The sequence below is a fragment of the Pseudorasbora parva genome, chromosome 5, assembly GCF_024679245.1.
Source record: "Pseudorasbora parva isolate DD20220531a chromosome 5, ASM2467924v1, whole genome shotgun sequence".
NCBI classification, from domain to species: domain Eukaryota; kingdom Metazoa; phylum Chordata; class Actinopteri; order Cypriniformes; family Gobionidae; genus Pseudorasbora; species Pseudorasbora parva.
This window is the reverse complement of record NC_090176.1, coordinates 11593119-11610036: the sequence shown is the minus strand read 5'-3', so window position 1 is coordinate 11610036 and position 16918 is coordinate 11593119. Positions and strand designations below refer to the sequence as shown.

Sequence of the window (16918 nt, the reverse complement as noted above, 5' to 3'; positions counted from 1 at the left end):
CCTCAAAGGGGTCCATAAATATATGTCAAATTTGTTGTAAATATCTAATTTTCTTTTAAAGTTATAGCAAAATATATTTGAGAGCATGGGCTGCATTGATTGGATTTTTTTTTTCTTCCAAAATTTTGGCTTTGTTTTGGTCATTATTGTTTAGCTATTGACCTATGTAAGTATTCAGAATTTCCTATTGTGGTTTTGTTTTAAAGGCACAATATGTAATGTTTCAGCATTAAAAATATAAAAGATCACTATATCTATGTTATATATTTTTTAAAGTTGTGTGTTTACATTATCCCGACAGTTCCAATTAACTTCTAAATCCAGAGAAATTAATATTTTAATTCAAAGACACGGACCGTGTCTTTATTTCCGTTATGTCGCCAGTCTTTCACGTCATATCCACGTTTGCGTCTTGCTTCCTGCGGAACTCGGCGGAACCATAGATATCTATGGGCGGAACCGCCAAACTCAAAGAGGAACACTGACAGACAGTATAAGGGGAACACCCGTATAAAAAAGTCTGTATGATAATGGATCATGACTACTCTTTGCCTGTACGTTTTGCCAGCTCAACAAAGCGCAAACGTACGGGTGAAAAAAATGACCCGAGAAGATTTTGGGACAGTAGAAGAAGCAAGAGACGTGTAAACCTTGGAGAAGCCTTTGAAAGATGGCGAAATCTTCGTGACAAGCTCGGACTGCCGAGAGAGATGCTGATCTCGCTTTCGTTTTAATAAACAGGTAATTTAAGTAACCATTCAGCTAACATAATAATCATATAATCATAACATGCTGTATGTTTGCATATTGCATAGCGATCTTGACCACATTGAGACGCGTTTAGCTGAATACGTAATGTTATACATTTTGTATCGGCGTTTCAAACAGGCGGATTCTCTGTTTTTGGAGACTGAAAGAGCTATTTTTTTAAAAACTGATTCAAAAGTATTTCTATCCGTATATTTGGTGACACGATGATGTCATGTGTAAAACGCAGATGGACTAGCTATTATTGGTTTTATATGTAGCTGGAGAAGGTAACGTTAGCTTCATAAGGTAATATGCCACTATCTTGGTCAATTAATATAAGGTGACCGTCACTTTTTCATATGTTAATACTAGCTACATATAATATTGATTTAATAATGATCTACTTATTCATATAACGTTATCTCTGAGTTCCAAAATAAATGTTTATTAGAATGATTGATGAACGTGGGGAGCGACACAGCGCGTGTTCCAATGAACAACGTATTGCTGGTCCTGGTTCACTCATTTACTATGTTTTATGTTGGTAATGATAAACTAAATTGAAATTTATTTCCTTATTGAACAGTTGATATACAGAATGTTCGACAATCGCGGATGCCATGTCAACATATCTATAATTTGAGTAACTCAAATTATGATGCGCGGTTAATATGTCAACATAGCCTACCAACTTATAGGTATGTTGGCATAGCGACCGCCCGCACAACATTCTGTCTCGCACATTATCTAACGTTACTGATAAGTTTGTTAAGTAACGGTAGCTCCCTGCTATTTCATTAGATTGACATTATATAAAGTGAAAAGCCGTAACTAAACTTAACAATAATAGAGATGTAATATAACAATTACCTTGTCAGTGAACATGTTTTCTGCTGGAGATGCCAGATTCGCTGGTTGACAGTGGCAATAATGACAACAACTCCCATGAGCACACGCACTTTCCCGACGTCATTAAAGTACGTCTGTTGTTATTATTTTGAATGAGTGACCCCTAGTGGCCAAAAGTTGCATACTGCACGTTTAATTGGACTAACTGTTTCCTACATTTGCAAAGGTTTTTTAGGTGCTAAAGTACATCTTTTTACAAACCATAAGGTGAAACCAGGAATGTTTGGTATTATTGGACTCGGCAAGGATTCAGGAGTCTAATGAGGTGAATACTGTGAAAAACACTGGCTTGAAAATTCTCAGGCTCCTTCAGGGCATTGCACCAATGAAGTATGCTTTGTTTGTGATACGCCATTGTCCTCATAGACTATCATGGCACCAAGGATAAAGACAATGAATGCCCATTTTCATCTGACTAATGTTTGGGTGCGTATATTGCCAGTTTCATGACTTTTTCCCCTGTTATAGCGCCACCAAGTGATCAATCGTTACGATTTTTTTCATGTGATCTCAGACTGATCTCACTCACACGTGACCTTAATTTGGTGGAAATAACTCGTTCTGTTCACAAGTTATAGCCATTTTATTAAATAAGGTCCCGGTCACATCAAACATTTTGGCTCCCCTTAGCAACCATAAATCAAAATGTTTTTTGTTTTTTTTTGATAATTATTGATAGTCTCTCTCCAGAGAACATTTCTGCAGTGGTTTGGTTCCGATCAGTCAAATAAGCTGGGAGTAATTTGCAAAAGTAGGTTTTACAAAAAACCTAAAATATCTCGAAATTGGCGCCTGAAGGGCGAGCAAATCCGAGATATGGATCTTGTCCGTCTCGAGCCAAGGATTCCAGCAATATAAGACACTCGCGGCTAAGCCTTACGGTTGAGGAGTTATGAGCCGTTTCGTACTTTTGGTCGCCGTTTCGTACTTTTGATCGCTGTAGCGCCCCCGTCAGGCCGATCGGGGCGGGCTTCGGTGACGTCTGCAGTGGTTGTGAGTACTACCAGCCCTGAAAGTTTCAAGTCTCTACAACTTACGGTTTGGTCTGCCCGAGCAGTTTTAGCTGGAAAATGATGCATCATGGGGAAATGAACAGTTCCAATAGGGTTTCAGCCTGACGCCTGACTTTGATTGGATTTTACTACCCCTTACTATCAAAATTTTGAGATTTGGCCTCACGACTGTGCCTAGCGACCTATGTTTCCGAACTTCTGACGCTGGTTTCGTCTCGATCGGACCAGTGGTTTCGAAGATATCGGCTAATTTTCTTAAAGCGCTAAATTACAACGGTGCACAAACCATACGCCGAAACCTGGCAAGTGTGGTATCGTTGGACTCGGCAACGATTCAGGAGTCTAAGGAGATGAGTCCCGTGAAAATAAGTCAACCACACCCAAAGTTATAAGCACTTTTTAAAAAAAAATCTCAACTAGGTGGCGCTGTTTCGAAACTTCTCAGGGTACTTCAGGGCATCGTGGTGATGACCCATGCCGAGTTTCGTAACAATCCGTTCATGCGTTCATAAAATACAGCATTTTGGCACATAATTCAAGATGGCCGACAGCCAAAATGGCCGACATGGTAAAATTGGACATCAGTCGACTCGGCATGACGTCTCGAATCTGACGAGACCACTTTTGTGATTTTTGGCCAAACGGTTCAGCAAAAAAAAGCAAAAATAGCCATTTTTCCTATCTCCGGGCCAGTAGGTGGCGCTGCGCCGAAACGCAGCAGGTTGCCTCAAGACATGCTTGTGCCGACATGTACCAAGTTTGGTCTTAATACGATAAAGCGTTGCGGAGATACAGCCATACGTCTGTTTTCACAAGCGCTACGTAAAATTTGTTTGCGCGTTTAACGGAAAAGATTTGATGAATCAACTTGAATTCCATAACTTTTTGTCGACACTGGCTGAAGATGATCTGGTTCAATTTTCGTGCAAATCGGACGAACAGTCTAGGACGAGTTTGCAAAAGTAGGATTTTGGGGAAATTCAAAATGGCGGGAAACATATAATCTCGGAAATGACGTCATATGGTGCTTTCGGATTGGCAGGAGCTCAGAAATCTGAGGAAACAAGAATTTTGTTTCTAGCCCTTAAGGTTCAAAAGTTATTAGCATAAACATGAGTGCAACTTTGTACAGGTGGTGGCGCTAGAGGGATTGAGTTGGAGACACCAAAATTGGTGTATTTAATGTTGGGACTGCCCTCTATCAGAATGTCAAATCGTTACAACTTTCCCGCAAACGGTTCAATGGGCTGCCATAGACCTCCATGGCGGAAGAAGAAAGTGCGACAACGGTTTCAATAGGTGCCTCCGCACCTTCGGTGCTTGGCCCCTAATTATTCTTTCATTTAAACAGTTAAATATTTAGTTATTTTACATTTGATTACTTTAATCAATTTCTGTATGTTTCTGCAGGCCAGTAGGCCTGTACATTATTATTTAATGTAGGCTACACATGAGTGAGGCCCAGTTAAACATTTTAGTTTGAATTTTATTTTATACTATGCATTCTTGCAATGTCCTAAATAAATACTTGCATAGTTTGTAACTGTTTTTAGTAAAGTTAAAGTCATAGCATTAGTCATAAACGCAATGGTACTTAGAATTGTCGTAGTTTATGATAAATGGTTAGCGTAGCTCCCTTCCACTTTTGGTCAAACTAGTTAAAATTATATTTCGACAATTATTGTTTTATTGCCTGCCTAGTTATACTGTATCTTTCAACATTCTATCCCTGGTGTTTGTTTGTTTATTTGATGCTATAACTAGCAACTTTTATAGCAAGGTCTCATATATATATATATATATATATATATATATATATATATATATATATATATATATATATATATATATATATATATATATATATATATACATACACACACACACACACACACACACACACACACACACAAGCATATATTTTATGTTTGTGTGTGTATATATATATATATATATATAATATAAATATGAATTTCACATCAATTTTTATCTAACTCCATATTAATGCCATTGAATGACTTGATTTTGAAGTGAATTTTGCAATCCTGTTATTGTATTTTGTGTATATTTTGTACAACTTAAAAGAATCTGCATCTGGTCAGTTTTACTTTGGTCAATAGCTCATTCTGTCAAAATAAATATTTTAAAAAGCCTTTGTGTGGTGTATGTATTCCCTTTATACAGAATTAATATGGGTTTATATCATTGTAACGAGGTTTGTTGACGGAAGGAAGAAGGCGGGAACCGGCGAACATTCAACAAACTTTTTAATTTGAAAATAAATAAACAAAACGAAATTAATCTGCGGGCAGCCCCTCAGGGACGACTGCCCGCCCATACACACACATAATAAAACAAACAAAACAAAACATAACATAAAATCCAGGCCTGGTCCTCTCTCGTCCTTGACTAGTGTCGCTCGTCCTTAAATGCCTCCGAGCTCCCTCATGAGAGAACTTGAGACCGGTGTGGCTCGAAGGTGATGCTCCTTCGCAATCACATCCCCGGTCTCACTCGCTCCTCCCATGTCCCTCGCTCGTTCACCTCGCCACAATCATTAATCAATTTTGCACAACTTTTGTGTTTGTACTTACCGCTTGGTTATCGCTTTTGTAACTGCTGCATAATTTAGCTTATGGGGATGAACACGGGATGAACAAAACATCAACATTGCATACGTATTTGTGTTTGGGGATTTGCCCATAACGTAACTTTTTAATGTGTTGAGGAATTTAGCTATTATGATGTAAGATTTTAATTATAAACAAGATTCAAAGATCTAGTAAAATGATCTGAAATTCCCATCATGAAGTTGAAAATGTACCTTATTTGTGACATGGTAACATGATTTACATGTTAACCTATTACAGCATGTGCAAATATATTCCAACATTGACGTTCACGTGATGACGTTCACATGTGGTGAAATTTTCACATGTGGTGACATATTCACGTGGTGACATGTTCACATGTGTTAAAATCTTCACGTGGTGACGTTCACATGTGTCAATCTTCACATGGTGACCTTCACGTGTTAAAATCTTCACATGTGCTGACATTCACGTGTTAAAATCACACATGGTGAAATTCACATGTGCTGACATGTTCACATTTGGTGCAATGTTGTTCACATGTGGTAAATGTTGTTCACATGTGGTGAATGTTGTTCACATGTGGTGAAATGTAGTTCACATGTGATCATAGAAGGTCACATGTGATCACATGTTTTCCAAATTCATGTGGTTTTTAATGTGGTTTTTCTGTAAGGGTGATCAAATCCAGGTCTTTCCACAGAAAGGGCATCATTGGAGCATCTGTCTGCTATTTCTCCAGAAATGGTTGGAAGGTTGTTGATATACCCATGAAGACATTGAGCTTTGCTCGAAGAAGGGGATCCACTCAAGCTTCAGTCAGGGTTTCACGAGTTTGGTGCCCATATAATCTTGGTGAACGTGGTAAAACAGATTTGGCTTGCTGTCTGCTATAGAGGGGCTCGGAGAGGATGTTCTACCCGAGCTCCGATTGCCCCCCTATAACAGGCAAATTGAATGGATAAAATAAAATGAGTCATTTATATAGCGCTTTCATATGTACTACTGTAAACCCCAAGCGCTTTTCACTTGTATCAGGGATCTCTCCTCAACCACCACCAGTGTGGTGTACGCAGTTATAAAAGGAGGAGCAGGGGAGGAGGAGGGATGCTGCAGGAACTAGAAAGGGGAAGAGGTAAGCTGCTGGTTTTATACCTTGGTATTAATTGAAAGATTAGATGGGCGTACTTCCTCCCGAAATTACGTTTATTAACTTCACTTCACGAGTTTGTGTGCCCATATAATCTTGGTGAACGTGGTAAAACAGATTTGGCTTGCTGTCTGCTATAGAGGGGCTCGGAGAGGATGTTCTACCCGAGCTCCGATTGCCCCCCAAAAACATAATGCAGAAATAGACAGCAAGCGAGAATCATGGCAATTTGAACCGCTCATGATTACGGGAGGAGTCTGCATAATTATTCCGAAACCCCCCAAGATTGTTAAATGGATTGAATTGGAGATGGCACTGCGACATCATTGAGGTAGGTAACTGCCGTGGCAGTTTATGAAACAGGTGAGGTGTTGTAGCAGCAGTCTGGCATTGAGCGGGCACTGCCGCAGTATTCTCAAACTGGCGGGGCACTGCAGTAGCATCAAGCAAACAATGCAACAGCAATCTCAAATTGGCGGGGCACTGCAGCGGCAGTCTAGAAAATGGCGGGGCACTGCAGCGGCAGTCTCGAAAATGGCGGGGCACTGCAGCGGCAGTCTCGAAAATGGCGGAGCACTGCAGCGGCAGTCTCGAAAATGGTGGGGCACTGCAGCGGCAGTCTCAAAATGGCGGGGCACTGCAGCGGCAGTCTCAAAATGGCGGGGCACTGCAGCGGCAGTCTCGAGATGGCGGGGCACTGCAGCGGCAGTCTCAAAATGGCGGAGTACTGCAGAAGCATCGAGCAAACACTGTAACAGTAGTCTCAAACTGGCGGGGCACTGCAGCGGCAGTCTCAAAATGGCGGGGCACTGCAGCGGCAGTCTCAAAATGGTGGGGCACTGCAGCGGCAGTCTCGAAAATGGCGGGGCACTGCAGCGGCAGTCTCAAAAAAGCAGGGCACTACTGCAGGAGTGGTCATGCATTGGCAGGGCACTGTAAAGGTAGTCATAAATTGGTGAGGCCTTGCAGCAGCGGTCTCAAGTTTTGTGGTGGTACTGCAGCGGCAGTCTCGAAATGACAGGGTACTGCAGCAGCAGTATCGAGCAAAGTACTGCAGCAGCGGTCTCAAATTGGCGGGGACCAGCAGCAGCAGTCTCAAAATTGGCAGGGCACTGCAGCAGCAGTCTTGAATATGCCGGGTATTGCAGAGATGGTTTCAATTTTGGCAGGGCACTGCAGAGGTAGTATCAGAGTCCTGCGGTAGCCTTGTGGACTATAGCAGTATTTACTAAACAAGGTTTGCGGGCGCGAGTTGGATTGAGTTTCAAAGGCAGCTATTTTACAGGGAAGCGAGCTTTAGATGGGCTTGTTTGATGAGGCAGAGGTCAGATCGAATGTAAGACTGAAAAGCATCTGAGGATCATCGGCCCAGTAGTTTGATTTGATGATCTGGCAGACCTTTTTGAGCTGCGGTAGTAGCTGCTCCAATACGAAAGGAGTGCGATGCATACAAATGAGCTTGGATACCAGAGTTGGTGAGGATGTATTTGAGTTTTTTGTGGAACCAATGCCTGGTGATCGGCAAGTTATTCTCGTCAATGAAAAGTGGGTCGAGCTGAGAGGAGATCTGGGCCTCCCTGTGCGCAAGAAAGAAGGAGAGGGATTGATATGGCTGGATGGGTGTCGGGAGATTGAAGATATGGATAAAATGGCCGTTTTTAAATTGATCAGTTTTGCTGCGTTTGATCAGGAAACGGATGGTGTCCTTGTCTAAAACTTGGAGGTCGGAGAAGGTTGGATGGATGGTTGGGTTGAATTTTGAATTGGTTGTGAACTCAGAAACTCTAAGGAATCCAAAAAAGGCCAGGGTAAACATGGCATCCAGCGTTCTAGCTGTATCGGGAGGCATGTGACCAGAACGGAGGAAGGTGAGGCATTTGGCTAAAAGATCACTGGTTAGAGGTTGTCTGGAATCCGGATGAGTGGGATTCGTTTTTTGAATTCCTTTGATTAGAAGTGAGATCTGGGGGTTTGTGATGGCAGGACATGGATGGCCGTAGATTAGCTTGAAGAAAAACTGAATGCCACTAAGGTAGACTTTGATTGTACTGGGTTGAATGGACTTGATCTTGTGGAGATATGAGATAAAAGAAGAAATTGATAGGAGGGAAAAATTGGGGAAAAACTGGTTGTAGAAGGAATGGAATTGTTTGAAAGCTTTCCACGCAGTCCAGTAAGATTGCAGTGTTCTGGGTGAGATGGCATGAAATATTAAATCCAGAGAAGAGGTGTGGAGGTCTCTGAGTGGGTGAGTTACTGGAATGTCAAGTCTGAATAAGGAGGAACTGGGGTTGGGTTTGGGTCCGCCTCCGGGGCTAATGCTCTGAATTTCTGAAAAAGAAGGCGAGAGAGTGCGTCAGCTATTTGGTTTTGGTGTCCTGGAATGTGAACAGCTTTGAAAGTGAATTGGTTACAGGCAGATAACCAGGTAAGGCGTCTCAAGAGGGGCATGATTTTGGGGGACTTTGAAAGACCTTTGTTGATGCAATGTACGGTGGCTAGGTTATCGCAGTGCATTACTATGTTTTTCGAAGACCACTCGTGACCCCACAAATGTGCTGCTATGATGATGGGATAAAGCTCAAAAAGAGCTGAGGATGCAGTTTGTTGATTTGACATGGAGAGTTCGGGGGGCCAGGTTGATGCGAACCAGTGGGTCTTGTAAAAACCTCCGAAGCCTACTGAGGGAGCGGCATCTGTAAACAGCGGAAGATCGCATGGTTGAGATAGAAAGTCATCGTAAAAGAAGGTCAGACCGTTCCATTGTTTAAGAAACATGATCCATAGCTTCAGGTCGGTAAGGCAAGATGGGGTTAGGGAAATGGTGTTGTCTAATTCCTGAATGGACGATGCAAGAGACAGCAGATGGGAGATAAAAGGGCGGCCTTGAGGCACTATACGCATGGCATAGTTTAGGTGACCTAGCAGGGATAGCAGATCTCGTTTGCTGCACTGAGGTGCCTCGAGCAGGTTGGAAGAGATAGCGATTATCCTGTCGATTTTATCTTTTGGAAGGGAAGCTTGGAATTTGACGGAGTCAAGGTTAATGCCGAGGAACTCTAGAGATGTGGTAGGGCCCTGTGTCTTCTCTGGAGAGAGTGGAACTCCCAATGTGGAAAAAACATTCTGAATGGTAGAAAGGTGAGCTGCTGGAGGGAAAAAACTGGGGGAGACAGTGAGAAAGTCATCCAGGAGATGCACTAGGTAAGGGACCGCATGGTTGTTTTGCAGGATCCAGCAAAGCGCTTCTGACAGCATGTCAAAAATTTTGGGACTACTCTTGCAGCCAAAAGTTAAGCGTACTGCGAAAAAGAATTTCCCTCTCCAACGAATGCCAAAAAGATGCCAAAAGTCTGGATGAATGGGCATGACTTTAAATGCGGATGTGATATCAACTTTGGCTAACCACGCTCCGTAACCAGCATTTTTGATTAGGTGAATGGCTTGGTCTATGTTGTGGTAGCACAAGGAAAATTCTTCTAGTGGGATGAGGCTGTTTATGCTTGGCTGAGTATTGTTGTGGGGGGCCGAGAGATCTATGATCATGCGTTTTTTCCCTGAGAACTTCCTTGTAGCTACACCGATGGGACTTATCCGAAAAAGTTTGAAAGGAGGGGAATCAAAGGGGCCGATCATGAACCCTGACTCTAGCTCTTTGGCTATTAAGGTGTCAACTGCTTCAGGTTCAGCGTTTGCCGATTGAAGGTTTTTGCAAATGAGACTACTGGTAGGGAGGCTTTCCAGACCCGGATTAAAGCCTTCCTCTAAACCTTTGAGTAGATATTGAGTGAAGTTTTTGTCTGGATGGTTAGCTAGTTCCTGAGCTAGAGAGGAGACAATGATGGGAGAAGACAGATACTTTCGAAATTCTTTATTAGAATTTGCTGAGGAGCGATAGACAGGGCATACAGAACGAGCATGAGCTCCACCACAGAAATTACACACATGTAAATACTTGCAGCGTTGTCTGGTACAACCAAACTGATTGAAATTATTACATACTTGTCTGCCTGAAGTGAACCTAAAATTGCGGCTCTTCGAATCGCCCCTGGACTGTGGTACGTAAGACGTGGAATTAACGATTTGAGAGGTGCCAGGATTAGTGCCCGTATTGCTTGGAGGGGTGGGATTAAAGAGGGGGCACGAGGAAGGCTCATGTGTGGCGGAGCTACACAGGACGCAGGACACATTACGGCAGCCCAGAAAAACTTTATTGTACAGCTCCAAGTCGAGAGCTCCCCAGTAAGGACACTGATTCCACTGGGTGACTCGAGCTGAACATTTGGCTGAAAAAAGCCTGTAGTATGTAAAGAAATGGGTACCGCCAAAGGTGTGTGACAATTCTGCGATAATTGCTAAAAAATCATTCAACTCCTTACGTCTGGCGGGGAAGACAGAGCAAATTATTTCTGTATATCTACCAAACGCGATGCAAAACTCAGCCATGGTAAGGATGCGATTTGGTTTGGAATTTGGGGTTTTCAGATTGATAGTCAAAGGACCAAAGTCAAGGGTGCGATTGGGTTCACTTATAGAGACAGAGGGAAGGAGAGAAGAGAGGTCAAAGTCTGCACCTGCTAAAATCTGGGACCGTAGATGGGTGGAGACGGGGGGTGGATTCATAGCAAGGGCGTTGGGAGGAACTGGAAGAGTGGATGCAGTTGAGAGAGTATATGTTGGGAGTCGAGGAACTGTTGAGGAAGCGGTAGCTGGAAGAAATAAAGTTGGATTATACATCGCTTGGGGGTGCGACCCCATGCTTTGATCGGCTCCAAAGACGGCAGAATAAGGAAGGGGGGGGGCATGACCGTTTGCGGAGGCAGCCTCACGCTAGGGTCTGCGCTGATTGCAGAGGAGAAATGAGAGAGGGGGGGGGGAAGGGAGGGGGGGGCATGACCGTTCGCGGAGGCAGCCTCACGCTAGGGTCTGTGCTTACTACAGAGGAGAAATTAGAGAGAGGGGGGAAGGAAGGGGGGGCATGACCGTTTGCGGAGGCAGCCTCACGCTAGGGTCTGCGCAGACTGCAGAGGAGAAATCAGAGAGAGGGGGGAAGGAAGGGGGGTGCATGACCGTTTGCGGAGGCAGCCTCACGCTAGGGTCTGCGCAGATTGCAGAGGAGAAATCAGAGAGAGGGGAAGAAGGGAGGGGGGGGGCATGACCGTTTGCGGAGGCAGCCTCACGCTAGGGCCTGCGCTGATAGAGGAGGGGAGTGGAATGGAAGAGGGGGGGTAGGGGGGAAGTTGTGGAGTTGGTACAGGTAGCCTCAAATTTGTATTTATTCCATGGCTAGATGGATTTAACTGAGGATGGAATACAGGAGGAGCAGAAGTATTGGAGGCATGGACAGCTGAAGCTCTGTGCAACTCACCTGTAGCAGGAGGGAAGGTAACGTTCACTGTTGGAGCTGCCGTGAAACTACCGCTAGAGACCGCGGAACTAATGTTCGCGGCCGCGACAGACACCCGGCCACTTTCAGCGGCGGACAAGGAAGCTGTGGCAGCTGCGGCTGCTGGCTGAATCTGTCGCGGGTTGGAGGCGAACCGTATGGATCGTACGGTTGCTTGCGTTGAGGTTTGCATGGAGCTGGCAGGACGCTGGGTGTTCTGGTGGGAGCGCATGAGCAGATCGTGAAGTTGCGCTTTTGAACTTTTCCGGGAGAAATGGATACCCGCGTTGGATAACGCTTGCCTGAGCGCGTTGACGGTCCATTTCTTAACCGGAGGGACTGAAGGGCTTGCTGCGGAAGATGATGGTAGAGATGATGATGATGACGATGAAGATGCTGGAGGACGAGGTGAATCATGACGAGGATCAGCCGAGCCCCGTGATGATCTAGATGGAGGGGGAGAAAGAGGTCTCCTTGAGCGAGGTTTTTGGTGCTGACTTGTGGAGCGGAGAGATCGGCGACCTGGACGATCAACAGGTGAAATGTGCCGTGAAGGAGGATCCAAGGTGTTTGGAGAAAAACGTGCAGGTGTCTCTGGCACGTTAGAAAGTTCGTCGTCGGAGGGAAACAATTCGATTTCCTGGAAGTCAGTCATCGTGCGGGTTTGGGCGAGCCCAAATGCTGCAGGAACTAGAAAGGGGAAGAGGTACGCTGCTGGTTTTATACCTTGGTATTAATTGAAAGATTAGATGGGCGTACTTCCTCCCGAAATTACGTTTATTAACTTCACTTCAAATGAAGATGTCCCTGGTTTCTACAGCTTCTTTGTCTTCACCTGGTCCACAGTCTTCTCAATGTAGGGCCAAATCTCTAGTGCTCTTTGCACAGTTGTCAAGTTCTCAAGCCATGGATGACCACAGAAGGGTAAGGGGAATGTTGTTAATGATGTGGCTGGGACATCTCTCTCTTGTGAGAGAGATGTAAGCACCTTCTGTACCTGCCACACCTCAAATCCACTCTTGAAAGAGTTATGGAGGATATGTAGACCACAACTTCCAACAATTTCAAGTGCTCTATCAAAAATGTGACATGAGTAGAAGTTGAAGTCCTCTTTAAGCTCCACACTTGTTTGTACTTAAGTGTTGCAAGTAGTTTTTTCAAAAAATTTCACTCAAGTACTGAAAGTAAAAGTACAAGTGTTGTGTTATGTAGTTATTAAAGAAAGTAGTCAAAAGTTTGAACATTATATTTCATTACCAAAATGTTTATTTTGACTAATAGTCTAAATTTCTACCATGTACAATTAAATACAATTAACAGCTAGCTAACAACAATTTGTTTGCACTTTTATTCCTGTTTTTACCTCACTCCAGTCTAAACAGGCAAAATTATTTTTTAAGGTAATTTTTCTACACATTGTCATATAAATAACCTGAAAATACTATAGTTCATTAAGATTAAATGTTATAAACCACTCTTACTAAAAACAAATGAAAGCACACTTATATTCTTATTTCAAGAGGTGTTCTTAATAAATTATTTGTTTGTAACACATTACAATATGGTTTGATTAGTTACCATTTGATTAGTTCCCAACCTTTTTTCCAGTCATGGCACCCTGTGAAAATTTTCTAAATGTTGTAGCACCCCCTCACATACGTTACGCTAGAGGTGTAATGGTACAGATTGCTCACGGTTCGGTTTGTATCACAGTTTTAGGTTCACGGTTTCAGTACAGTTCGGTATTTGCTATGTTCAGGGAAAAAATAACTACTGTCAAATAAAAATAAAGAAAATAAGAGCAAATAACAATTACAAAATGAGTTTTGGCGTGCATAAGGTACGCGTTTTTTCGCATGCATACGATACGCACTTTATGGCGTATTTTATATACGAATAAAATATGGAAAAGTTTGGAATAATTGAGGGCGAGTAATTAATGACAGAATTTTTTATTTTAATTTAATTTTTAATTTCAATTTTTTTTTGGGGGGGTGAACTAACCCTTTAACATCCTGATAAGACACTAACCCAGCAAAACGAGACAAGGACTTGCAGTTTCTTCTCAACATCAGCTGCAGATGCAGCAACCTGTAGAGGACACACAATACATAGTCAGAATACATAATATAAATTAGTAAACTAAATACTCACATCTACATGCAAGATCAGTCCATCTTCATATTCCTGAAAATGGGACATTAGAAGCTTGATATGCAGGTATGCCATCTGTGTTTTTAGGCTGGGACAGGACATCCTTCCCCTTTTCATTTTTTGATTTGTTTTTGAAGTACTCAATGATAGCCTTTCCACATTCTACCATGGACATTTCAAAAGCATTCTGAAAATCATTTTCAGTTAGCAACTTGAAGTGGGCACAGATAGTCTTCTGTATGGCCACTGGCTCCTAATGTCTTCAACTGATGGTGCTGGTATGGAATTTAATTGCTGAATCAAAAGAAGGAATGTAGTCTCAATAAGAGTTTTTACTTCTGCTCTGTCTATGTCACCAGTTACTTAATGGCTGTAAATGTTTAGTAGTCTCGGATGTTTTGACTCTACTGTCTCTGATGTCTCTTCAGGTGGAAGCTGCTGAGACGGGGGGATACTCTGGGTTCGGGCAAAATTTCCGAGCCCGGAGCCCTCCCTGGACAGCACGCCAAATACGCATAATCTTTACTCTATTTAATTGATGTAAGTGTGAACTCGTGAAACAACCTGGGTCAGGAATTTATGAAACAGCACAATGTTATATGATATATGTTTTTGGTGTGTTTTTTGTTGATTTTGAAACTAATAAATGCCATATAAACAATGTTTATGATGTGTACTTGTACGTGTCCATATGGTTTACCTGTCAAGAAATGATATTACACAAACAGGTCAATATTTATACATTTATTTTATTGTGGGGTAAAACAAAAAATAAATAAAACACTTTTTATACAGTCTTGGAAAAATGTAAATTATGCATAAGAAACAGCGTAGTGGTATCAACTGCATATACAGTGAGGAAAATAAGTATTTGAACACCCGGCTATTTTGCAAGTTCTCCCACTTAGAAATCATGGAGGGGTATGAAATTGTCAATGTATGTGCATGTTCTACTGTGAGAAACGATCTAAAAAATAAAATAAAAAATCACTGTATGATTTTTTTTTACTATTTGTATCATACAGCTGCAAATAAGTATTTGAACACCTGAGAAAATCAATGTTAATATTTGGTACAGTAGCTTTGTTTACAATTACAGAGGTCAAACATTTCCTGTAGTTTTTCACCAGGTTTGCATATACTGCAGGAGGGATTTTGGCCCACTCCTCCACACAGATCTTCTCTAGATCAGTCAGGTTTCTGGTCTGTCACTGAGAAACACAGAGTTTGAGCTCCCTCCAAATATTCTCTATTGGGTTTAGGTCTGGAGACTGGCTATGCCACGCCAGAACCTTGATATGCTTCTTACAGAGCCACTCCTCGGTTATCCTGGTTGTGTGCTTCAGGTCATTGTCATGTTGGAAGATCCAGCCTCAACCCATCTTCAATGCTCTAACTGAGGGAAGGAGGTTGTTCCCCAAAATCTTGCAATACATGGTCCCGGTCATCCTCTCCTTAATACAGTGCAGTCTCCCTGTCCCATGTGCAGAAAAAAACCCCAAAACATGATGCTACCACCCTCATGCTTCACAGTAGGGATGTGTTCTTGGGATGGTACTCATCATTTTTCTTCCTCCAAACATGTTTAGTGCAATTATGACCAAAAAGTTCTATTTTTTGCCTCATCTGAGCACATGACTTTCTCCTATGACTCCTCTGGATAATCCAAATGGTCATTGGCAAACTTAAGACGGGCCTGGACATGTGCTGGTTTAAGCAGGGGAACCTTCCATGCCATGCTGGATTTCAAACCATGACGTCTTACTGTGCGTTCACACCGCCGCCGGCGAGAGCGTCAAAATCCGCTCTGGCCGCCCTACCATCGACGCTGTAGAAAGATTCGTGGACACGCTGCCGCTCTGACGTAGATGGTATGCTTGTTTTTTAAAAAAAAAACTGTATTGAAAGGGGCCGCAAATGCAAACAATCATGTTGATCGGCATTTGTGCAAACTGACTACAATTATGGTATAACCATATAAGTTAACTCCATGAAATAATTTAAATGTGAAAGTTAACTTATAGTTGCATGTTTTCTAACGAAATAAACCATTTAAAAAACATTGTGTGGTGTGGCTTTTGTGTTCATGGATAAGTGCTAGTGTAATTTCAACATGCAGTTTATGACATTTGCTAGCTGTGGTCTTTAACATTAATTTGTGTGCAGCCTACATTACAATCACTGCCCTGGTTGAAGTGCAGCATTAATGCAATTGGTCGGTGTTGTTTTGAGCAAATGGATTGCATTCCCGCTTAAAAAAAGCTTTCGAGTGCGAAAATGTTACTTATAAATAGTGTTGCGCGCAGTATCAAATTCACGTCACTATGGATGATCAAGTTGTTGCGTTTGCTGTGCCATTGCTCCATCTGCGGAGAAGACGTCGGAGATCGGTGTGGGTGCATGACATTCTCCAAGCCCGCCCGCAGCTCGGGGAATATCACCGGCTGGTGCAGGAGCTGCGGCTGGATGTTGACAGGTTCCAGCGGTACTTCAGGCTGGACCAGGACCAGTTTGACAGCTTGCTGTCAAAAGTGGGGCCGCGAATTGTGAGGCAGGACACCAACTATCGGCGCGCTATTAATGCGGCTGAGCGCCTCGCAATTTGACTACAGTGAGTTCATTTTTTCCCCCTTTATTTTAAGTGGAGTTGAAATTTCCAATTTCCAATGTTAAAAATGTGACAAGTATAATCAGGTATATACAGCTCTGGAACAAAATAAAAAGATTGATTTCTCAATGTATATAAAAAAATCACTTAAAGGATTAAAAGTGTACTCACTATTATATCATTACTATTATATAATAATAAATGTTATTTATAATGCACTTTATATTTAACACAATTTCAAAGTGCTACAGAATTAAAAACAATCAACAACAATAAATAAATGAATAAAACAAAATTAAAAAATAACAAGTAAATTAAAAGCTCTGCTAAAAAGGTGGGTTTTAAGACCACGCTTAA

The 16918-nt window shown here is 42.4% G+C and overlaps 1 protein-coding gene across 1 annotated transcript; it reads right to left on the bottom strand.

The window, feature by feature from the left end:
• Positions 1-7939: 7939 nt before the first annotated feature.
• On the bottom strand, positions 7940-12454 carry LOC137075834 (uncharacterized). Its single transcript, XM_067444787.1, has 2 exons — positions 11782-12454; positions 7940-11056 (listed from the first exon to the last, which is right to left on the bottom strand). The coding sequence occupies exons 1-2, from the start codon at positions 12452-12454 to the stop codon at positions 8667-8669; spliced, it is 3063 nt and encodes a 1020-aa protein (XP_067300888.1). The 3' UTR covers positions 7940-8666.
• Between the last annotated feature and the right edge of the window lie 4464 nt (positions 12455-16918).

Bases quoted from the DNA above. Each gene is read 5' to 3' on its own strand.
- LOC137075834 (XM_067444787.1), bottom strand. From the start codon at position 12,454: ATGACTGACTTCCAGGAAATCGAATTGTTTCCCTCCGACGACGAACTT. The intron at 11,057-11,781 runs GTGAGTTGCACA...CCACTCTTCCAG, and splicing joins TACCTTCCCTCCTGCTACAG to TTCCTCCCAACGCCCTTGCT.